This window comes from Lutra lutra, chromosome 7 (genome assembly GCF_902655055.1).
Source record: "Lutra lutra chromosome 7, mLutLut1.2, whole genome shotgun sequence".
NCBI lineage: Eukaryota > Metazoa > Chordata > Mammalia > Carnivora > Mustelidae > Lutra > Lutra lutra.
Window position 1 is genome coordinate 116,582,761 of NC_062284.1, and position 23,859 is coordinate 116,606,619.

General features: G+C 54.0%; 3 protein-coding genes across 5 annotated transcripts in view; 1 reads left to right on the forward strand and 2 right to left on the reverse strand.

The window, feature by feature from the left end:
• LGMN (legumain) overlaps positions 1-6,675 on the forward strand; it is a 33,425-nt gene extending 26,750 nt beyond the window's left edge. For both annotated transcript variants that reach the window (XM_047737517.1, XM_047737518.1), the window contains exons 9-14: positions 384-502; positions 589-678; positions 2,511-2,711; positions 4,334-4,504; positions 6,107-6,174; positions 6,417-6,675. In XM_047737517.1, the coding sequence (XP_047593473.1) occupies positions 384-502; positions 589-678; positions 2,511-2,711; positions 4,334-4,504; positions 6,107-6,174; positions 6,417-6,459 (692 nt within the window). In that variant the 3' untranslated portion in view covers positions 6,460-6,675. The remainder of the gene's footprint in view (positions 1-383; positions 503-588; positions 679-2,510; positions 2,712-4,333; positions 4,505-6,106; positions 6,175-6,416) is intronic.
• Positions 6,676-12,075: 5,400 nt separating this feature from the next.
• On the reverse strand, positions 12,076-16,251 carry LOC125104797 (uncharacterized). The gene is made up of 2 exons (XM_047737614.1): positions 14,396-16,251; positions 12,076-14,184 (listed from the first exon to the last, which is right to left on the reverse strand). Exon 2 carries the CDS (start codon positions 13,871-13,873, stop codon positions 12,854-12,856), a length of 1,020 nt encoding a protein of 339 aa, XP_047593570.1. The 5' UTR covers positions 13,874-14,184; positions 14,396-16,251; the 3' UTR covers positions 12,076-12,853.
• Positions 16,252-16,591: 340 nt separating this feature from the next.
• The window catches only part of RIN3 (Ras and Rab interactor 3), a 115,975-nt gene continuing 108,707 nt past the window's right edge, over positions 16,592-23,859 (reverse strand). For both annotated transcript variants that reach the window (XM_047737275.1, XM_047737276.1), the window contains 2 exons: positions 20,338-20,501; positions 16,592-17,736 (listed from right to left, as the gene is read on the reverse strand). In XM_047737275.1, coding sequence (XP_047593231.1) covers positions 17,419-17,736; positions 20,338-20,501 — 482 coding nt within the window. In that variant the 3' untranslated portion in view covers positions 16,592-17,418. The remainder of the gene's footprint in view (positions 17,737-20,337; positions 20,502-23,859) is intronic.

Here is a 23,859-nt window from a genome sequence, read left to right on the forward strand (position 1 = left end):
GTGGCTATTACATATGTTCAGTCAAAGTGTTCATTCAGTACATGGTAATTTTCTCCAGAAATGAAATTAGATACATGTTCTTTGAGTTTCCAGAGCTATTAAAATCTTTTAGCGTTTTTCTAAAATAGCTTGGCGTCCCACTGAGCACGTGTGCTTGCTTATTCCTACAGAAAGTGTCTATGGACCAGCTCCTCTTTTCTTCCACATTTAATTTTAGACAGTTTCTGTAACCGAACTCACAGGGCTGGGTACAGTCGTGCCCTTTCACCCTCCCTGCGCTGGTAGCTTTGATTGCCCCAGGGAAGAGGGAAAGGCTCACGCAGCAGGTGGGACCCACAGCGGAGAACGGAGTGTGACGGCTGGATGTCTTAAATCCCTGCTAGTTTATGCGACCACCGCTGCGAACCCCACAGAGTCATCCTACGCCTGTTACTATGATGAGAAGAGGTCCACGTACCTGGGGGACTGGTACAGCGTCAACTGGATGGAGGACTCAGATGTGGTGAGCCCCCAGGGGTCTGGCTACACCGCCGAGGCCCAGCCGTCAGCTCTGATGGTCAGAGGACTTCCATGGTTTCCTCTTTGCAGGAGGATTTGACCAGAGAGACCCTCCACAAGCAGTACCAGCTGGTGAAGTCCCACACCAACACCAGCCACGTCATGCAGTACGGGAACAAGGTGAGGAGGGCCGCCCCCGCTCCTGCTGATGGCGGTGGAGCCTCGGGCCGACTCCCCGGGAACGTGTGGCTCTGAGTCCTGGGCATCATGCCTGGGCTCTGGGGTCAGACCTTCCCAGGTTCCCCCTTGCAAAGTTGTGAGATTTGGGGCAAGCTGCTTCTCTGAATCTCCCATTTCCTCCTGGGTCAGAGCTTTAGCGTAAAGTTAAAGAAGGTCGTGCATCGGAAACCCTCAGCAGGCCTGGCGCATGGTAAGAGGCCGCTGAATTGAAAGTCTCTGTGAGTGTCAGGTGGTGTTGCTTCATGCTGCAGCTCATTACCTTTAACTTTGGGCTAGGATTTAGGGACTTCCAGCCCACCCCACCCCAGCTATGTTCAAAAGGGACCTAGTGGTTAAATGGGTAAGTTTATCAGGGCTCTCTGGACAGAGGTCACAGCAGGTGCTGCTGAAGGCTTGGGCCTTATGTGTCACCCGGGGTAGGGGGTGGTGCAACCCTTGTGATGTGCAGAGGAGGTGTTTGTGCACTTGTCCCTGTGACCAAACACCATTCCTCAGGTGGCCTGCTACCATCTGAGCTCTAACCGGCTGAGATCTGTTCCTTGGATGCAAACACTGTCCTTCTGGAAGGCCTTGTGAGCCGGTCAACCCAGCTGCCTCCAGCTCCTCATGGGCAGAGTGTGGACCAGAGCCTGGGACTCCGCAGGGTGGGCACAGGCCATGAGATGTGCCCTCAGGATGCCCTGGGCCAGGCCGGGCTTCTTAGTGGTAGTGGTGGAGCAGGGAGCAGAGAGAAGGCAAGGGAAAGGTGACTCCGAGGAGGCGGGATCAGAGGTGGCACAGCCCTGGCTGCGTGGGACAGGGGAAGGGGGGGCATCTGGTCACAGCTCTTTGCCCTGGGCTTCCTGTGTGCCTTGTGATTTTTCCGCACTGGCTGTTCCTGGTCTTTGTTGACGAGCTGTGATGGATCTTTTCCAAACCTTATGTGTTCATATGTATTAATGTGAATTTCATTTTTGTTTTAGAGCTTTTTAGATTATTTTTCGTTCTATTTTTATTCTTTTTTTTTTTCAGTTTTATTTATTTATTTGAGAGAGAGAGAGAGGGAGCACAAGATGGGGTGGTAGGGTCTGAGGGAGAAGCAGACTCCCTGCTGAGCAGAGAGCCCGATGCGAGACTTGATCCTGGGACCCTGGGATCATGACTTGAGTTGAAGGCAGACGATTAACCGACCGAGACACCCAGGAGCCCCAGTTGTTGCCTGGTTTAAGAACAGAATTGCTTGCAGCATTTCTTTCTCTGATTGGGGTCCAGTCTGGAGTGACCTGTGCAGGCAGCAGAGCCTGGCTGATGTGCCCGTTTGGCCCTGACCGTCAGCCAGCCTGGCCCTCTGTGGCTTAGCTCTGCCCCGCTCAGTGGACCCAGACCTCAGCTCTAACCTGTTCTTTGTGCCCTCCTGCTCCCGGGTGCTGTGGCCCGGTGGGTGAGCCTGGGTAGGGCAGCACGACCCAGGGTTGCCACTGGCTGAGATGACCGTGGTCCAAGCTCTGTGTGACGAGGGAGCAGTGATTATATTTCCTACATGATGGAATTAGCAATTCTCCTGCGAAGGAAGCCAAGCATTTTTTAAGTTCATCATTGGTGGATTTCAGGGGCTCGGATGTGTTTTCTTGCCACCTGCTGAGGACCAAGTGTGCATTTCCAGGCCGCACCCGTGGCCCTTCAGTGGTCCTGAAACCACGTGGCGTGAACTATGAGCCTTCCACGGAGAGGCAGGATCCAGGACACGTTCGGGACGTGTGCCGCTCAGACTGGCTCTCTCCCTTTCTCCTCAGTCCATCTCCACCATGAAAGTGATGCAGTTTCAGGGGATGAAACACAAAGCCAGCTCTCCTATCTCCCTGCCTCCGGTCACACACCTTGACCTCACCCCGAGCCCCGAGGTGCCCCTCACCATCCTGAAAAGGAAGCTGATGAGCACCAATGACCTGCAGGAGTCCAGGAATCTCGTGGAGCAGATCCACAGGCATTTGGACGTAAGTAGTGGTTCAAGGAACCATTTCCCGCTACTGCCCCCAGCCTCACCGGGCTGCCTGCATGAACTTGGTCTCTGCCTCCTGATGGTTACCCAGTACCACTTGGAGCTAGGTGACAGCACTCTAGGGCCACCCCTCCTGCCACATGGGATTATGTGGGGAAGGAGACTAGCCTCTGTGCTCCATGTAACAGAGAAGCAAGTGAGCAGAGCATTGGCTGTCTTCATTCTCCATTAGTCAACTGACCTTGACCTCTTTGGTAGCAGGCAGCAGAGGACGGGGCTGTCTCTCTCCTATATCTGCCAGTAGGTCATGGCACGTGGGCCTTGCCCTCTTTTGTACCTAGTTGCTTAGAAAACATTTAAATATGGCCACTTGGTGAGTTATTAGCTAATCGTGGTTTTTTTTTTTTTTTTAAATGCAATGTATAAAGTTTCTGCAGCCTTAGGAAATTGTAGTTATAGCCTCAGATTCTTCCTTAAAATGTTTGAGCAATCTTACAGTAACTGTTATTGCTACTTCAGTAGCTCATCTGATTGTTTGGAAGTGGCAGAATCGCATTTCTGGTTCTAGCTGCACATCTAGAAGCCCCCGGGGAATGGGCTGTCGCTGGGCTACCAGGCGGAGGTGGTCTCCTTCAGCAGAGCTGGCTCTGTGGTGACTCGCCAGCCTCACGAGCACGGCGCTCGGGCACTCGAGAGCACAGCCTATGTTTTCTAGGAAAGATAACATCTCTCTGATCCGGTTTAAATTCCTGTCTCTAGTAATCCTGGCAGCCGGTGTCCCACGTCTGGTATATTTTTGCTGGTCTTAGTGTACTACAGAGGTCCTCCTACTTGTTGGTCTGGGACCTCTTTATGGTCCTACTAAAATTTTGATTCCAGGGTGCTGTTGTCTAAGTGGTGTTCTGGTGATAGTTGCTGCATCAGAAACGTACACTGAGATTTTGAAAATATTAACTGATTAAGAAATAATAACAAACCCATTTTGCAGTGTGGTATTTCTTTTATTCATCCTTTGGGAAGGAAACAGTGCCCCTCCCCGTACCCCTCTTTCTGGTGGTTCTGGACTAGATGGGCAAAGGTGCCCGTGAACACACAGCACCATTCAGGGGATAGCAGGCTACTCTGGGGCACAGTCTCTACACCCCCCCTTTGCTCAGAGTGGGCCAGGCCTGCTGTTCAGGGAGATAGATTTATAGGTTTCTGTCGTGTCAGAAGACCCTGAAAAGGTAGGCTATTTCTCAAGGTTTCTGGCAATTATCAGAAGTTTCCCATGCACATCTCTTGCCTCCTGCAGAACGCCTCTGTTGGCATCTATTTTATTTTATATTTTAAAGATTTTATTTATTTGAGAGAAAAAGTGAATGAGCATGAGCAGGGGGAGGGGCAGAGGGAGAAGCAGACTCCCCGCGAGCCTGACGCGGGATCAATACCAAGACCCTGGGACCATGACCTGAGCTGAAGGCAGACACCTACCCACCTGAGCCCCCCGGGCGCCCCTGTTGGCATCTGTTTTAACATGCTAGGTGAGAAGCCGCATGAAGAGAGGTCTAACAGATCCAGGGTTCCGAGAGAGACTGTGTGACTTAAGGCACATTTTGAAAACGTGTGTCTCCGCAGGCAAGGCACGTCATCCAGAAGTCAGTGCAGAAGATCGTCTCCTTGCTCACCAGCTCAGATGCTGAGGCCGAGGGGCTGCTGTCGCGGAGAGCCGAGCTCAGGGCACACGAGTGCTACCAGGCCGCTGTGTCCCACTTCCGCACGCGCTGCTTCAACTGGCACTTGTCCACGGTAGGCTGGGCCCGGGGCCACACCACACCACCTACCCTGGGCCCGCAGAGCCCTTCCCTGTGTCTTAAACTTCCAAAGCTAAATGAATATTGGCCACTGGAAATCTCATAAGGTGCATGGTCTTCTAGCAGATTCCATCCAGGCTCAGGATACAGTGCACTCATTCAGAGGCCTTTGATGGGGACAAGAGGGGGAGGGTCAGCCCAATCACTGACCACGAATGCTGGCCCCAGACAACATTCAGTTGTCCAGTGGGTAGGGGTTTACCAGTCGTGGCCCAACTCCCTCCCTGTGTTTGACTGACGGGATGTTCCTTCTCTCCCATCTTTGCAGTCTCCCTGCCACACCCCCTCCCTCACCCCGGTCTGTTTTGACCCCTCCCCGAGATTGAGTGTTGAAGTCAGGCCCTGGTAGAACATCGGGTTGGTGGTCAGCGCCGTGTGATGCCCAGAGCCTTCTAGGGAGGGGGTCAGCCAACCGGCCCCCAGCCCAATCCTGCCCACAACCTGTTTTTAAGAACAGTTGTACTGGAACACAGCCGTGCTGTAATTGTGGCATAGTTTCTCTGGCTACTTTCACACTCGCAGACTCCAGTAGTTCACACAGCCCGCAAAGCCAAAAATGTTTCCCGTCCGGCCCTTCCCAGAAGAAGTTTGCCAACTTCTGCTTTAGAGCCACGCTCTCCCCGGCTGTAGTTACTGGCCTCGAAGGGCTGCTTGAAGTCACATTTAGATCAATTAAATTAAGCCAAATGAAATGCAACGGGAAGCTCGGTTTCTTAGTCGCTCCAGCCACATTTTGGGTGTTCAGTAGCCACACGTGGCTGGCGGCTACTGAATTAGAGAATTTGATAGAACATTCCCATCACTGTAGAAAGCCCTGTCGGGCCATGGTGTGTGCACCTGGTCATGCCTGAATGCTTCAGAGATGGGGCCCGGGGCACTTTGAGGTGGCTCTCCATTATTTGGAAGCTCTCAAGTTTATTTCGTCTTGTATTTAACTTTGTAAGGAAAGTGCTTTTCTTACTTGATAATGAAGAATGTCCCCCTTATTTAATCAATGCTTTGTCTTCTGGTGCCAACTCTTTTGCCCTCTGGAATCACACAAAGCAGATCTCCTCCTCCTTCCCCCTGAGAGTTCTCACATTCCCCCAGAAGGTTTTGCAAGATAAACATTCACGGTTATCTCAGTCTTTCCCTGGGGCCATCCATTTCCCATCCTGCTTTCCTCTGTGTGTTCCTCCCAGAATGAGGTTCCCAGAGCCAAAGCCAGGTGGGCAGGGGGGCGGGGGGTTCCTAGTAAGACGGGAGCGGGGCCACGGTGGGCCCTCTGTTGGGAGGCCTGAGCTGGTACCGACATGCTCTTGGAGGCTTGCTAGCCCCCAGGCCCAAGGGCCTTTTTCACGGGAGGGAGCCCATAAATCATCTCGGGTACTGAAAAGAGGTCCTGGAGGATCCATGAACCCCGAAAAAAGGTCAGGGACCACAGGTCAAGGTGCTTTACACCTGTAACCACAAAAGTGTGGGATATTCCCAAGTCAAGAGGTGATAGTATGGTGAGACGATGGCGTCTGACTGTCTTTTTTGGTTTGTTTGCCTCTAGTACGAGTACGCTCTGAGACACCTGTACGTGCTGGTCAACCTTTGTGAGGAACCTTACCCGATTGACAGGTGAATGCACACGTGGCCTGCGGGCTCGGTGTCCCTTTGCAAGCCAGCAGGAGCGGCACTGCTAGCCTTCTCTGCCAGCGGCTCCCTCTCACGGCCGGTCGAGGAACTCAGGCTAGATGCTCCCTCCACGATCCTTGTGGGGCGGGTCTGTCGTTAAGGACGACCTGTTCTGGGTTGGGTTGTTTGGGATCATTCTCCAGACATGACCTGGGTCACCAGCCTCTTCTTCCTGCTTCTTACAGAATACGGTTGGCCATGGACAAGGTGTGCCTTCAATACTACTGAAACACTGCCTTCCTGATGCTTTTCCACGAGCGAACACTGTCCCTCACAACGTGTGCTCAGTCGGAAGAGGGGGAGCCGGCGGGAGGCCGCCCCAGGGGCTCCGGGCTCGCCTAGGGAATGCGGTCGGGCCACCCACCCTGTGGGCCTTACCTCCTTCCCCAGCTCGTGCCGGTCCTCTGTGCCGTTCCAATAAAACTACACATTGGCCTGGGTAAAGCTCAGTGTGGAGAAAGGTATATTTGCTTTTTAAGGAGGTTTTTGGGCTCATTTGTTTCCAGAAGCAGGAAGTTGACCCCGGGGGGCAGGAGGTTCTGCCACTGGTGAAGGGTTCTGGGGAATTGGAAGCTGGAACCTCTTGAGTCTTCAGAGTGACTTTATCGAAGAGGGATGGAAGCCCCAGATGGAATAGTATGTTTAGGAAATACTTTGATTTTTTATTGTTTTTATATCTTTATTTATCAGCAGTGGGCAAGACTTAAACAAAAGAAATAAAGATTTATCACTGAACCTGAGCATTCATTTCAGGCCCCTGACTTGGCCCTGATGCTCCTGGCCACAGCTGCTGTTCCCCTCCCCCACCCTGCTGTCCCTGCCCCTCTGTGCTCCCGGACTCTTCAGCCTCCTGTGCCTTTGTGACCTGCTGGTCCTCTCTCCCCAGAGTGCTTTTCCCTCATGAGATAGATTCTCAGGGTGTATCTCAAGGGCCACTTCGCCCTTGAACCTTCTTCAACTTCTTCCTGTCCCCTCCCACCCCCATGGAAAGTCCTCTCTCCCATCTGTCTGTGTTGTTTAGCATCGGGCACGGCTAGTGTCGGGACTGGCTTTCCCAGACGGGGGAGGAAGGGGGTGTCTCAGCTCCCGGGGCGCAGAGCTGCCTGGCTCCCTCGGCCTGGTGCCCCACGCAGGGAGGGACTCCCAAGGGGCTTGCTGAAGACGGGTCAGTAACACGAACTACATCCATGCAGTGGAATAGCCTAGAGAAATAAAAAGGAACGAGGCACCGATGCCCGTTAGGACACTGAGTCTGAGTCAAGTCACCAGTCACTCTTTACGGCTAATGTGCAGAATAAGCCGATCTGTGGAGACGGGAGGGTAGCAGGCAGTGGGGAGAGCAGGCAACGGGGATGTAGTGATTGCTGATTGGTAGGCAGGTCTTTTGGGGTGATTGAAAGTGTTCTGAAACAGATTGTGGCAATGTTCACACAACTCTGAATATACAAAAGGCCACCAAACTGTACAGCTTACATGGAATTATGTGGTTTGCTCCTTAGATGTCAGTGATGCTGTTTTTAAAAGTAAGCCATAGCGCCTGGTGCTGTTTACGGAGATAGAGAGACACAGAGAAAGCAGGTGACCCCACCCGAGTGTTCATCCTCATGACCCCGTCTTTATGTCATGAAACATGTCTTCTTTAGCAACAATCGATGCCTTTAAAGTTTGGAGTTAAGGATTGGAAGTTGGGACACTGGCCGGTAGGCTTATGTCTGTGACAAATTCCAGGTGATACTTCGGTTTCCAGTGGGTCATTTTTCATCATGGATTATCCTTCCTCAGGGAGGTGGGCCTTGCGGCTAATCTCATGACTTCAGGGAAAAGAACTCTTACTATCCTAAAGACTTAGGGGCACTCTAGGGTTTTAGGTGACAAGTACAAGAAGCCTGCTGTGTCTTACCACTCATGTTCAATGATGGGCGAACCTGAGGGCTGGCTGATGATCAAAGAAAAGGAGGCCCTGAAAAGGAGAATTGTGAAAGAAAGCTTTTAGGAGGCCTCACGATACAGATGGTAGAAAGCTCTATTCCTCTGTTCTCACAAATTGTTAACCACCCTTGTGATCCTGCTTCTCTGGGTCCTCTCTGTAGAATGAAAGCAGACTTATCTATTTAATAAACACAGAAGCTTGATTGTTTGTGGTTCCAAAAGTTAAGAGTGGCAGTGTTTTGTTTCTCAAATAAATGATGATTTCTTAAGTCACAGTGCCATGGCTTTTCTTCTCCTCCCACGGTTCCAACAGGCCCCTGGCGGAAATGGGCTCTCTGTCCCTCCTGTTAAGTCCTTTTCTGTTCTGATTTCTAATCAGGTTGATCTTTCCATGTGTGTCACAACTGACCAGTGGTTTTTTTCTTCCTGTAATTCTATCCAAATTGTACAGACGTGTCCTGGCACAAAGTCCCAACACAAAAATATTCAGGGCATAACGTGGCCATCTGTTCTCTTCCCCATAAATCTCAAATATTGATCTGATATTCATCAAGAACCCCCTTTCTCTACATTAACATACCTGTATGCAAATGATACTTTTTTCTTTTTTACCTTTTCATTATAAAAACATAGAAAACCAAACATATTGCTTAATGAATTATAAGGCGAACATCCTTGTAGCTATCACTAAAGCCAAGAACTAGAACTTTCCCAGCTGTACTGTATTAGTTCAAAGTTCTCCAGAAACAGAACCAGTAGCATGTGTATACATATAAATTTTATATATACATGTGCACATACATATATTTGGAGAGGTTTATCTTAAAGAATTGATTCACATACTGTGGAGTACTTAGTTAAGTACAAAAGTCTGCAGACTGGAGACCTGGGTGGGGAGAGTCACAGTTCAAGTACAAAAGCTATCTGCTGGTAGAATTCCTTCTTTTTTTTTTTTTTTTTAAAGATTTTATTTATTTGTCAGAGAGAATGAGCACAGGCAGACAGAATGGCAGGCAGAGGCTGAGGGAGAAGCAGGCTCCCCGCTGAGCAAGGAGCCCGATGTGGGACTCGATCCCAGGGCACCGGGATCATGACCTGAGCTGAAGGCAGTTGCTTAACCAACTGAGCCACCCAGGCGTCCCAGTAGAATTCCTTCTTGTTCAAGGAGGTCAAACTTAGCGCTACACAGGCCTTCAACTGATTGGATGGGGCCCACCCACATGGAGGATGATCTCTAGCACCCATTCCATGTTAATCCCATCCAAAGAACACCTTCACAACAACATCCACAGAGTAATACTTGACCGGTTATTGGCACTGTGGCTCCTTGCACGTCGACACTTTAACCACACCAGCCACTCAGAAACGCCTTCTGCTCCATTCCCATCACAGCCCTGCCCCCTGCCCCATACCCCCTCTCCCCGTATTCTTTGTGTCCTTACACGTGTGCATCCCTGGACACTGGTTCACTCTTGCCCACTTAACAAAAACGGTAAACATGAAAAAATGTTCAGCATCACTCAGCATCAGGGAAATACAAGTCAAAACCACAATGAGTTACCACCTCACACTGGTCAGAATGGCTAAAATTAACTCGGGAAACAACAGGTGTTGGCAGGGATGCGGAGGAAGGGGAAACTTAAAACTGCTGGTGGGAAGGCAAGCTGGTACAGCCACTCTGGAAAAGAGTATGGAGGTTCCTCACACAGTTAAAAATAGAGCTTCCCTATGCCCCAGCAATCCCACTACTGGGTATTTATCCCAAAGATACAAGCAGTGATCCGAAGGGGCACCTGCACCCCGGTGTTTACAGCGGCCACATCCACAATAGCCAAACTATGGGAAGAACCCAGATGTCCATCAGCAGATGAATGGATAAAAAACATGTGGTATATCTTTTTTTTTTTTTAAGATTTTATTTGACAGCGAGAGGGGGAATACAAGCAGGGGGAGTGGGAGAGGGAGACGTAGGCTCCCCACTAAGCAGGGAGCCTGATGGGCTCAATCCCAGGACCCTGGGATCACGACCTGAGCTGAAGGCAGATGCCTCATGACTGAGCCCCCCAGGCGCCCCCAATGTGGTATATCTATACACTGAAATAGGACGCAGCCATCAGAATAAATGAAATCTTGCCATTTGCAATGACATCAAGGGAACTAGACGGTATTACGCTAAGAGAAGTGTCAGAGAAAGAAAATACCATGATTTCACTCACATGTGGAACTTAAACAAAACAGGTGAACATAGGGGAAGGGAGGGAAAAATAAAATGAGACGAAATCAGAGGGGGAAAAACCATAAGACACTTGACTAAGGGGGAACAAACAGGGCTGCTGGAGGGGAGGGGTAGGGGGATGGGGTGACCGGATGACCGGCATGAAGGAGGGCAACTTGAGGTGATGAGCATGGGGTTTTCTATGCAACTGATGAATCCCTCTACCTCTGAAACTAATATACCCCATGTTTTAAATTGAATTTAAATAATTTTTTTAAACAACGGTGTTGTCTTTTCAGCTCCTTTAACCTACAGGTTTCCTCCCCATCTCCTTTCTTTGCCGTTTCTGTCGAAGAGCGGGGGCTGTTGGTCCGTGGAGTTTCTCAGTCTGGGTCTGGCTGACCGCACGCTGTGTTGCCGCCTGCACGTCCCTCTGCCCCCGGGGCTCTCACCGATCAGCAGCTGGGCCCAGAGGCTCCAGCAGACCCCCTGTTGGCAGGGCTGGAAGTGGGCTGTGCTCTCTGCTCAGGGGGCACGTTGGCGGAGTTTCGCTCCTTTCTGATTGTAGTTGTTGATGCTCGGTGCCTGTATCCGTGAATTCGAGGGACGACAAACAGGTGAAATTCTGGTTCTATCTGCTTGTTCTCGTTTATAAGCTGCAACTTCAGAAGGAGACATTTCCCTTGCCTGCTACAGCCCTGGCCTAGCTCATGTGGGAACGGCAGGAAAAAGACTTCATCTGTCCTCTTATTTACCTAGTTTTTGAATTGGTCCCCTTTCCTGCTCAAAAGGTGACCCAGATAGCTTTCTAAAAATCATTTTGGGGGTGGCTGGGTGGCTCAGTGAGTTAAGTGTCTGCCTTCGGCTCAGGTCACGATCCCGGGGTCCTGGGATTGAGCCCCGCATCGGGCTCTCTGCTCAGCAGGGAGTCTGCTTCTCCCTCTCCTTCTGCCCCTGCCCCTGCTTGTGCTCTCTCTGTCCAATAAGTAAAATCTTAAAAAAAAAAATGAAGATCATTTTGAACTCATGGGTGTGGACATGTCTCATGGGCTTCATCCCATTGTGCTCTGCCGAGGCGGAAGCATTTCTGTCCCCCTCCAGCCCCCGCGCCCCTCCATCTCAGCGGATGGCACATCCCTTCGGCACCGTGCCCAAGACGAAAATCCAGAAGCCCACCTAGGACTCTTCGCCCTCCTTCAACACCCTCCATCATATCCTGCCACTTCTAGCCCCTCAATGCTTCTCAGGGTTCCCCTCCCTGCCCATCCCTCCACCCTCCCAATTCAGACGTCACCTCCTCTCCCCCGGGTCACTGCGCAGGTCTCAGCAGACCCCCTGCCTCCAGCCTGTTCCCCATTTAGTTCCATCCCATGTGAGTGGAGACTCTCCAGACTCCGTGAGCTGCCAACCGGGATCATTCCCGGCCTGGTCTCATCTCTCACTTCTCGTTCAGCCAAACTCTTCAAGCCACCCTGAAGTGACCGGTTACCCTGCATAAGAACACTTCGATTTGGTTTTTCTGAGACTTTTCACTTTCTTTAGCTTCCTTGTCAAGAGTTGCCAGGGTCTAAGGTCTGTACCCCACTAGCGTGCCGGCAGGGTCACCCGCCACAGTGTCGTGGGCGCTTGCCCATGGAGATCTGAGACCCCGGGGACAGACACAACACCCTTGGGATGCATAAGCTTCACATTGGCTTGGGGGTCTCCTGGTCCATCAGGGGCCCAGAGGGGGAGGTGGCAGTGGGCCCAGGCGGATGGATGCTGGGGTCTGGGGAAACTCAAGCCCAAGGAAATCTAGATCTTCTTAAAGAGGCTGCTAGCAAACCTGCCCAGCTTTTGCCCTGATGGGAGACACAATTTTCTAAGGTGAGAGATATTATTTCATTATACTGGTCAGGAAGAAACAAATCTGCCCTCTTCCCAGGAGGGAGAAACTCTACCTTCTATGGCTATTTGGATATTCCTGCACAGACGGCTAGAACAAAAGTTTGTCCATGACTCTTCACCAGACACGAGACACACAAGGGCCCAAGGACCGGCTCCGGGCCGTCTTGCAGGTGTTCTGTTCCCTTCCACTCTTGGCTGACTCCTTATCCTTCGAGAATCCAGCTCAGGAACTCCAGGCATTCTCAGGCTCCAGGGTGGCCTCCTTGCTCCATCCGCATGGTTACCGTCTGCTCCACCAAGCCCCCTGAACCCCTGTGCTTCTGCTGAAGTCGCGCCGGTCGCACTGAGCTGAAAATAGGCACAGGGCTCAGCAAACCCCAGATGGGACTTCACCTGCTCTCCCTCTAGAGCGAAGAATGCCTTCATATAGATTTGGGAAAGGTGTCCCTTCTTCTGGGTGGACACGATCCCATGCCAGGGAGCAGCCTTGAGGAGCGGAGCCCAGACTGGATTTCAGTCCACTTACCACCTTGGCTGTGCAACCTTGGCAGTGACGACCTCCCTGCCCATACGTGCGAGCCCTGAATTTATTTACCTTTTCAAAAAGATTTGAGGCTTCCCTTCCCTGTCCCCACCCAAGAACTTGTGTGGTTCCTGCAAACAGCCTGGAAAATCAGAGTACAAACACATGTTTTCAGAGCGGGGACAGGGAGGCGGAGATGTTCTGTGACTTGCTAGGGTTTTCCCCTGGTCTGGAGCCCAGGTCTCCCGCCTGCTGGTGAGGTTCTCCCCCCACACCATTGCGGAGCAGGTTTCCTGACTTGGAAGCCAAACAGATGTCCAAGATCCCCTCTGGCTTTGGGCTGCATGGGTGAAAGAGATGATTCCTGGAGAGCCTTCCTCGGAAAAGAATGTTCCCCCTGCAAGTTGCGTCACAGCTGGGGGAAAGGGGAAACCACTGCTGTGAGTTGGCTTTTTTTCTCCGCAGCCCTGCTCCATGTAGCCTTCCTGTGAAGGAAGGGCCTGCCTCCTGCCACAGCTGCTCTCCACTTCCCCCACCCTGGGGCAGCTGGGTCCCGGAACCCAGCTAGCAGAGAGCAGACCTGGTGACCTCATCTGGCAGTGTGGGCAGCCTTCCCGACACACCCTTGGTCTGCCCAGCTGGATGCCTGCTTTGTCTGCAAGTGGGGTGGGCAGGGGTGTTTCTGCTGTCCCTAGACAGCTCCCCCCCACCCCTCTGCCTCTCTCCCCCTCCTCCTCCCCCCTTTGTGCCCCCAGGAGAAATGTGCTCATAGCCAGGGCAAAGTGGGTCCACTCCATTAAGGTGTCATGAGGCCATAGTGGGCCAGGTATCTTCAGGGCTGGTGTGAGATTTTTCCTGATGGGCAGGACCTTGCACCCAGCTGTCACTGGTAGGCTTCGGGGATGGGGGAGCAGAAGGGCCAGGGCATGACCCAGTCTCTCTGTGGAAAGCTGGTGGCTTCTCTCACGAGCCGCTGGCCCTGGCTCCAGCCTCAGGCTGAAGGCTAGTGAAAGCAGAGGGCAGAGGATGCCAGACTGCCAAGCGGAGAGGGCACAGACCTCAGGGAGGAGACACAGATGAGCCCCCATCACATGTCCCAGCCTTTGTCCTCGTCACTCTTGGGCACACACATACATGCACAAATGCCCAGCTCTGGACTCCTGACCCCCTGCTCGGGGCCCACAGAGAAGCCAGGCCGGTTCAGTGGCATCTTGGCCCTGTCTGCCAGGCCAGCCCTGTGATGCACGCTGTGGCCGGCTGCTGCCCGCAAGTTCAACACAGCTGGGGCTGAGTAGGCAAGACCTTGGTTTCCTACAAACAGGTCAGTGGGGATGCTGTGGGGGATGGGAAAAAAAGAGCCTTAGATTGTGGGGTCGGTCAGACCTGAGTTCAAACCCCACTTTGGGGGACGCCTGGGTGGTTCAGTCGGTTGAGCGGCTGCCTTCGGCTCAGGTCATGGTCCTGGGGTCCCGGGATCGAGTCCCACGTTGGGCTCCTTGTCCAGCAGGGAGCCTACTTTTCTCTCTGCCTCTGCCTGTCACTCTGCCTGCTTGTGTTCTCTCTCTAACAAATAAATAAAAATCTTTAAAAAAACAAAACAAAACAAAAACCCCACTTTGGCCTCCTACTGGTGCATAACCTTATTAAGTCTCCCAACTCTGTTATGAGCTGAATCGTGTGTCCCCTGAAGTTCCTATGTTGAAGCTCTAACCCCTGGTACCTCAGAATGTGACTGTGCCTGGAGACACGGGGCCTTTAAAGAGGGGATTAAGGCTAAATGAGGTCAGGAGGGTGGGGCCCTGATCTAGTAGGATGGGGTCCTTCTAAGCAGAGACATTGGGGATGCTCAGGCAGAGGGGAAAAAGGGCCATACCAGGACACAGGGAGAGGCAGCTGTGAGCCCACGAGAAACCAATCCTGCTGACACCCCCATCTCAGACTTCCAGATTCCAGAACTGAGAGGAAATAAATTTGCTCTTTAAGCCCCCTCCCCTTGTCTGTGGTATTTCTTGACGGCAGCCCCAGCGGGCTAATACACCCCCATTCTCTGAGCCCCGATGTCTTCATCTGTAAACACCTCCTTCACCGGACTGTTCTGCCAATGAAATAAAATAAAGCAGGGGAATCCCTCACCAGTAGCAACATAGCAACAACCCCCCCACCCCCCACGCCCTCCTCAGGCTCAGGGATTATGAAACCCTGTTTCCTTGTTTTGTGGCTCTGGGTCAGGGCCACAGGCCTGTACTCATCCTGTCCCACCTTCCCAGGGGCAGAAACATCCAGACGAGGTGGGGTGGTGGGGGGAAGCAGGTAGCCCCACCCCTCCTGCCTTCTGGCCTCCGCTGGCTGCATCCCTGTGTTGGCCTGAGGATGGTAGGCCGGACACACATGCACACGCACACGGGCTGATCTTACAGTGGCCCCTCAGTTCAGCCCCCTGGCTGTTTCTGCCTGCTTCCTGGGAGCTGGACATGGAACCCCAGGGCTGGCCCGGGGCCCGATCCATCATCTGGATCCCAAATCTGCCCTAATCTGGGGGCTCCACTGGGACAAAAGGCCCCCTCTGACTTCCCCCATCCATCTCTGGACTTGTGGGAGGCAGTAGGCACTGCCCTTATAGCTGGGGGTACCAGACTGCAGAGCAAGCTCAGTGCAGGGCTGTAGGGAGCCCTGGCAGCCCAGGAAGGGGACAGTGTGGCATCGCTGGGGGGGGGTGGCAGAGGGAAGGGCAATCTGGGGTCATGGCTGGCTACCCTCAGTTTCTGGGTATTTGCCCACCTACCCCGAGCCCCAGCCTCAGAAGTCCTTCCAGCTGGCTGCACCCTGAAGCCAGCCCTCCCACTCACACAGGGCTGGCCCGGAGCCAGAGTCCAACAACTGTTTGTTGACTGGCTGAGGGAGCTGGTTGTCGCCCAAGGGTTTCATTCCCAGAAGTCCAGCCGCCCCGCCCTGGGCGCCCTGCTCCTCGCCATTCACTGGGGCTCCATCTGAACCTGTTTTGTTCTCTGCTGTTTCTCAGGGCCTGTAAGAGTGCTGACATTTAACAGGCACTCGACACATACACGTGTTTAATCAATGCTGAGAACACAGACATGAACGGTCTGAATCTGGAGGACAAGGCAGAAGCATCAACCGACAACTGCAATTTGATGAGAGGTCTCTTGTGAGATGAGCTCAGGGGGCTGTGGGAATGTGTCCAAGGACTGTCTGGCCAACCTAGGAAGTCAGAGAAGGCTTCCTGGAGGAATGGGCTCTGAAGGATGAATAGGAGTCTGACTGCACAATGACTACAGGGAATGGTATTCCTGGGATAAGCAGCAAAAGCAGGAAAGTGTGAGAGCATTCTTGAAAGGACACAGAGGTGGGGATGATGGGAACCAAGGGTGGTGCAGACAGGCTGAGGGGCAGACAGGGGCCAGGGCTGTGAGTAGAGGGGCTGAAAATACACTGCAGATTCTGTCAAGACCGGGCCCTCAGGGACGCCTGGGTGGCTCAGTCGTTTAAGCGGCTGCCTTCGGCTCAGGTCATGATCCCAGGGTCCTGGGATGGAGTCCCACATTGGGCTCCTTGCTTGGTAGGGAGCCTGCTTCTCTGCCTGCCTCTGCCTGCCTCTCTGCCTGCTTGTGTGTACTCTCTTTCTCTCTCTCCCTGGCAAATAAATAAAATCTTAAAAAAAAAAAAAAGACAGGGCCCTCAGCAGAAGTGGGGAGGAGGCCTTCTGAGCCCCACCTTGGAAGGGAGTTAGGCATTCATGGGGGCTTCTGGCTAGATGAGCAGAGATCTAACCTCTTGAGGAAAAGAGAGGACATTTTTTAAAGGGCTTTTATTAAATTCTCCCCACACAGCGTCCCTTGCCCCACCGCCGCAGCCCCGGGGTGCGTGTCCACCGAGAGAGGACCCCATCAGTGTTCCCTGGTGGCTGAAGCTGGGCTTGTCCCTGCAGGTGCCAAGCTGGCTTCGCTGGGTGGTCCTGGAGCGGGAGGGGCTCAGAAACTGCGGAGGGAGGGAGGGTGGGCGACTATGGGCACTGGCAGCTGAGGACAGTCTCCAGTGTCTAGACGGGAGGCTTGTCTCAACACACACCCTGAGAGATGCTCCTGAGATGCTGGGAGGGTCCAAACCAGCCCAGCTCCACCCCAGAGGGCACGGTGGGCAGCTGCGGCCCGGCCGCCCCTCCGAAGGACAATCTTGGGGAAAGTATGCCCTCCCAGGGAAACACGGAGTGGGGAGCATGGGGGAGCAACAGAAGGGACAGGGTCAGGCGCGGCTCTGTTTGCTGCGGCTGGCGGGAGAGTCCCTCCCCTCTCTGAGCCTCATTTCCCTGTCTAAGGAAGAACTTGGCCTCTCCGTGCTCTCTTCTTCATGAAACACTCGGCCTTCATGCTTTATGGGCTCTTCTCGATTCTTCAGCCGTGTTGGTCTAGGCGCACTCAGTATGCTGCAAGCAAGCGTGACACCTGGGCATCCCATCCATCCCATCCCCCTTGGGAGTATGTGTTCAGATGGAGGCGCCCCCCACCCTCAGGCGAGCGCTGGCGGGGTGGGGTGGGGGACAAGCCAGAGCCCAGTCCGCCCACTTCCCCGCCAGCCAGTCTTTACACGCTGCCCTCCAGGGGCCGGGGGACGCCCGGCCTCACAGGAAGTTGGGCTCCCGCACCACGAGGCAGGGCGGGCCGCCGCCGCCACCGCCGTCGAGGGGCCGGTACACGAAGTGGAAGTCGCGCTTGGGCTCGCTCCGCAGCAGGTAGCCCTTGATGCGGTGCGGCAGCGCCTCGTCCGCCAGCTGGAAGCAGCGCCCGTCCACCAGCACGAAGAGCCGGTAGTCCTGCGGCTGCAGCACCTCGAACTTCTCGGCGCACTGCGCGCACAGCGCCTCGGCTAGCGTGTCGGCCCGCGACGCCAGCGTCCGCGACTGTCGATCGGGCTCCAGGTACGACACGCAGATGAAATCCTGCGGGGCGGGGCGGAGGGGGCTGGCGTCACCCGCGGGGCCCAGGGGCCCCAGGGGTGCGTCTCTTCCGCACCCCGACCCTGGGGAGCTGGCATAGGGCGCTGGAGTCGAGTGGCCTTGGACAAGTCCATTGCCCTCTCTGGGCTCTGGCTCTTCTCTATGCACAGAGGAGGACTGCAGGAGCGGTCGTGGGGTTGGCAGTCGGGGATCCTGAGGCTGACCCCGCTGTGTGACCCACGGCCCAGGTGAGTCTGCAGGGGTGCGTCTCAGCAATGAGGAGCAAGACCGCCCCCTGGTGGCCAGCCGGCAGCCTCGCCGTCATTATTCATCCGTCACCCACTTCCTCAACAATTCCTCCCCACATTCCCCAACCCCGCGTCCCGACCCCAGGCCCAGGGCTGAGGCATTGAGGCTGCATAAGTAAAATCGAATGTGCAGACCCCAGGCCCAGGAGCCCACGGTGCTAAGGCTGACGGAACCAGTTCGGCCCTCGAGGCTGGAGAAGCTTGGGGATGGCAGTGGGGGGCTCCAAGGAGGAGGGGCGAAAGGCTTAGAGAAAGGGGAAGGGGCGCTGGGCCTGAAGGAGGGTTTAGGGTGGATGGAGAGGGGAACCGCAGGAGCTAGGCGGGCAGGGGTGAGGAGATGCCTGCGGGGTTGGGTCTGGGAACACACTCGCAAACCTGAACAGCATCTCCACCTTCTTCCACCAGCCCCAGAGGGAGGGCCATATGGCGGAAGGTGGGGCCATCGAGTTCTTGCCTGGCTTTAATCTGCTCCCCCTGTGTGACCCTGACCTCCCCGAGCCTCCACTTCCTCAACTGTAAACTGGGATAATACCAGTCCTTACACCTTGGCCGTGAGGAAGTGGACAGAGTAACGCAGTGCCTTTGGAGTCCTGGTCGCAACTTGAAGGCGGGTAGGAGGCCGTGGCGTGGGGCTGCCCCCTTGTGGAAGGCTGGTAACAGCACAGCTGTCTGGGGTCATGTTGAGGATGATGATGGCCACAGTCACCACTTCAGAGTGATTATAATTATAGCTACAGAGTGGTGTCCTCCCCAGACCCCAGAACTCGCACTGAGGGGGTTCCTCGTCCCCCATCCCAGGCCTCTCTCCTAAGTTTGACCTCCTCAGTGACGGGCACTGATGCTCTGCCTGGCTTAGCCCTGGGAACGTACAAAGTAGAAGCAAGAAGTAAGGAGTCCGGTGGTCAGGCTTGGATCAAGAGTGATCGTTTGTCACAGTGGAGAGACGTGCGTCCCAGGAGGGGATCGGGAGTGGTGGTGGGCTGGAGGCCACTCCTAACCAGCCTGAGAAAGCCAATCGGGTCTATCTCTTCCTAATCTCAAGTTCAGTGATGCCACGTTGGTAGCTTGAAATTGGCCGGGGTAGGAGTATTTCCACCACGGAAATTGACAGGGGATCAGAGCTGCTTTTTTTCTCCTCAGACACCCAGTTACTAACATTATCAAGACACCACTGATTAGAGGAGGGGAGACCTCATCTCGGTAGTCTAGAACATGTATTGGGGAGGCAGAGCTCATCTGGTCCCCAGTCCACCTGTGCTAATGGTAAAACTGAGTTCCAGAGAGGGGCAGAGATGGCTCAGGGTCACACAGCAAGTTAGTACAGAGGTAGGTGCAGAACTTCAGCTGTTTGCCTCCCAGACCTGGGTTCTGCCTGTTATAGAGAAAGCCTGAAAGCCATGGGTGGGGTTCAGGTCCAGTGTGTTCTGGGTGCCAAGGGAGTGAGACTGTAGAGCTATTTACAGCTAGGGCTTGCTGCCTGGCTCGATGTTTTAACTCTGTCCATTCTGCACACAGCCCAATCCCATTCTGTCCCAGGCCCTGGGTGTGACACGTGAGCCATGGGCCCTCCCTTCCAGAGCAACAGCTTCAACTTACACAGTCGCAATACAGTGTGATACGTGCTATCTGCGGGGGGGAAGCAGCCACAAGAAGCACAGAGGGGGGCATCTAACCTGGGCCGTAGGAAGGGAGGACAGGTGGGGAGGTGGTTCCAAGTCAGTGGAGGAAGGGAAACTGACGAGTGTTGGCAGAGGCTGAGCACCAGGGACTTGAGTTCAGCTCATTCAGGGAACGGGGGATTGGGTGACTGAATACTGTGTAGGGGTGTGGGGGAAGATGACGGTGTAGGCGGCAAAAGTCCTGGCCATGCACGGCTTGAATACTGAGTGTGTCTAGGGAGAGCTGGGGAGAACAGTGGCTGGATTGGAGAGACAAGCTAAGGGCAGGGGACGCGGGCAGGGGACCCTGGCAGCTGCTGCATTTGTCCAGGGACAAAAGAGGAAAGGGTGCAGGTCCGCTCATGGGCTCCCCAACGGGGAACTGGCAAGACTAGTTCCACATCTCCGGGCATAGCGGGCACTAAGGAGTGTGGATAAAATTCTCATTCCCTCTCCATCCCCCCTTCAGGTCTTGTCTGCTCAACTCAAACACCGATGGTGCTGTGATACTCTTCTAAAATCTGCCCCCGCATCCAGACGGTGTCAGGCTCGCTGAGCTGGGGGGCCATGGGACTGGTGTCTGCCACACTGCTCGCCGGCCCCTGCCCCCCTGCCAGCCCACGCGTCCCACGCATCACCTGCACGGAAGAGCGTGAGGCTCGGGCCTTGTTGAGCGTGCGCCGGCGCTCCCAGCGGTGGATGGAGTCTTGCACCTCCAAGCTCAGCTGCCGGGTCACCGTGATCTTGTCGTAGTTCTTGATGTGCTCCAGGGCCCCGTAAGTGGTGGTCAGGTAGTAGGACCCTGCGGAGACAGGGCGGGGAAGCTGAGCGGGGACCACCTGGCTAGCTTCTCCAGGCTCCACCCACCACCTAGGTCTTCCTCCAAGCTCCACCCACCACCGCTGCCTGGGGCACACCTACTCCTAGGTCACCTGCGCCCCTGCGTGCACACCAATATGGGAAAAAAGTTCATAGCCTGGCTGGGGAAGGTGTGATGCTCATGTCAAAGCCAACCTAGAACCTGGGTTGGTATCCCTTATCAGAGAAGAGCCAGCCGCAAAACCACTCATGTGTCTCCCTTTCCAGTCTAGCTTAAAGCCAACTATGCCCAAACCCTTCCCTGGGGCCGCCAGACCTGGCTGTTCCCAGCATCCCTCTCTAGCTGGCGTGCCTCCCAGGCCCTGGGATCTCTGGGGAGTTACTGTCCTCTCTATGCCCGTTTCCTCATTTACTTTTCCCAGGATGCTGTGAAAAGTAAGTGAGATGAATACTGTCAAGTGCACGGTTTTAAGGTGTCAATAACGCAGGTGGTTAGAGGACCTAAGGCAGAAAGATGCGGGGGGGGGGGGGGGGGGGGGCGGGGCACGGCAGGGTGGGAATCTCACCCTCTTGTGGCCAGCTTCCCTTTGACTTGGGGCCATGCCATGCAGTACCCACCAGGACCACTAGGTGGCAGGCGACCCCCCCCCCCCCCCCCCCCCCCCCAACCATGAGTTTGGGAGCTGGTTGTTCCCTTCTGGCAGTGTTGTCCTTTGATGGAGAAAACTCAGGACCCCTATTAAGATATTTGTAAAGCATGGCCAGCCGTCAGCCAGAGTGCAGAGGGGACATGGGCAAAGATGTCCAGGAGGGTGCTTCTAGGAGAGGTCTGGATTTTGAGCAGGCTCCAGCCAGGTGCCCAGAGCTACCTGGGTCTCCCATTTGACCTTGAGTGCCCAGAGCAGTGGGAGCTGCAGAGAGAGGCTAGACGGGAGCCTGGGTCCCATCTGCCCAGCATTCAGACCCCCTCTACTTGTTATAGGAAGTCCCTGATCTCCCATGCCTGATAAGCCTGCTGCAAAGAAATTGGGACCCAATCACTGGTCTTTTACCAAATTAGCAGCACCTGGAACGAGCTGAAAGAACACGGGTCTCAGAGGGCACAGAATCAGACTGGCAAGCCTTTCACTGAATGGAGAATGCTGGGGTGCCCAGAGTTTGAAAACCCCAAATCTACCCCGGCATGTGCACTTTCCCATGCCAGAGAAGTGACATGTCCAAGGTCTTCAGCCAATCAGAGGCAAAACCGGGATGGAAATCCAGCCTGCAAAACTCTCTTTTTATCCACCTGTGTTCTCCTCTTACAGGGAAGTAAGGGCTGGCCTTTGCCCCAGGCATCTCTGATCTCCTCAGAGCACCAAGGGCAAGCACTCTGCTTCCCCTTCCCCTCTAGGCAGCCTCTTCTTCTTACTGGAGCCTCAGGGGCTTTGGGGATGGAGCCCCTGTGTGCCACCAGCCAGCTAGGACAGAAGGCAAAGCTGGGGACACTCAGGAACACTGCCCTCCAGCCCTGGCTGGTCTCTGTCCCTCTGCCCCTAGGGCCAGGTACTTCTAGATGGAGGCCTGCCAGCTATCAGATTTGACGGGTTGAAGCCCCTGCCCCAGCTGGAGACCCCCACACCATCTCACTACCAGCAGGCCAACACCTGTAAGCCAGGGCCTGTCCTGGGTGCTGTGACTTCCCACTTTGGCTCTCAAGGCAGGAACAGAGAGAGGTGCAGGGAGGCCTCCTGGTTTGTGCAGCATGACATAAAGTGTGTCCTGGGGCCCTCAGCTGCCGCGGGCAGGGTCTGTCGCCACTTGGGGGCGGTATAGGGCTGCTGGGAGGAGCCACAGGAAGTGCCTTGGGTTAAAGCAACTGCCTTCAGCTCAGGTCATGACCCCAGGGGTCCTGGGATGGAGCCCTGCATGGGGCTCTCTGCTCAGCGGGGAGCCTGCTTCCTCCTCTCTCTCTCTGCCCGGCCTCTCGGCCTACTTGTGATTTCTGTCTGTCAAATAAATACATAAAATCTTAAAAAAAAAAAAAAAAAAAGACGCAGCCCGCCTGCATCTTTACTCCTGGTAAACACCTCCTGGAGTCCTTAGAAATCTTCCAGTGGGGCCAGAGACTGACTCCTTCAGTTTGAAAGAGGCTGTAGTGTATTCAGGCAGACTTGGGTCAGAAACTGTGAGCTAAGACTTTTCCTTGTTTACTTGAACTTGGCTTGTCTCAAAAATGCTCAACATAGCCCAGCTAGACCAGCACTCCTGCCTTAAGGACCTTGGCTTTCTCACCCAAACCCTGTGTGGGCTTCAGGAACAGAAGATCCCGAGAGGCCACGGCAGGATGGTGGTGGGGAGTCCAAGTCCATAAGGAAAGGGTCGTTGGGCCAAGGATGTCCCTGCTCTGTCCCTGCTCAGCACTGTAGTTGGCCTGCAGCCCCATCTGGCCACAAGGACTCAGGCTGAGGATGGAGTAGGAGTCACTGTGGCCAGGGCGTGGTTGACCACCGCTGGAGAACGAGCCAGCTTGGAGCATGGCAGAGCCCCATAGTCTCACTCCATCCCTCAAAGGACTTTTGGGGACATTGTCTCTGAGAACCTACAACAATCTATGGGGCTTGGGACCAGTCCTTTAACAGGATTTGTTAGCAGTTTCTTCCCAGGGAGACCAGCAGCAGTGCCCACTGTGGAAAATTTGAAAATTGGGAAATAAAAAGAAGGCACTCTGTGCTCTCTGCTCTGGGCCTTCCGTGGTCGTCTGAGTCATATCCTGCCCCACTGCGCTATCCCGCTAACCTACTTCATTTCTTCTCCATATCCATCAGATGCATCAGATGAGAAATGTTTTCTTTGGTTTATTTGTTTAATTTAAATATTTGAAGTCTGACATCCTCCCTCCGCCAACTGGAATAAAATTTCACAAGATCTGTTGTCACTTGGTGTAAATTAGAAGCTCAGTCAGTATCTGTTGAATGAATGAGTATATGGCCTTTTCCCAGGTAACTGCTGAGTCTAAGTGCTTTTCTTATTGATTTATAAGAGCCTTTTACATATTAAGGCTATTAATTTTTGGTGTGCTAGTTTGTAGAACACTTTCCCCTAGTTTACTGTTAGTATCTTATTCTATTATGGTAGTTTTTGACATGTAGAAGTTTTACCCTTTAGAGGTTCTATGTAATTAGGTAGCCAGAAGATAGCAGCTAATTTTCCCGCTGAGAGCTCTGGACGGACTGCTATACTACTCAAAGGCTAGTCCTAAGAACTGGGGTACTCCGGGTTTGGGGCAGGAAGCCAATTCTGCTCACAGCCCCCTGACCCTCCTTACCTCCCGTTCCCTTCTATTTGTTCCCCTTAGTGAG

Excerpts from the sequence above, each read along its gene's own strand:
- LOC125104797 (XM_047737614.1), bottom strand. The coding sequence starts at position 13,873 with ATGGGGGCTCATCTGTGTCTCCTCCCTGAGGTCTGTGCCCTCTCCGCT.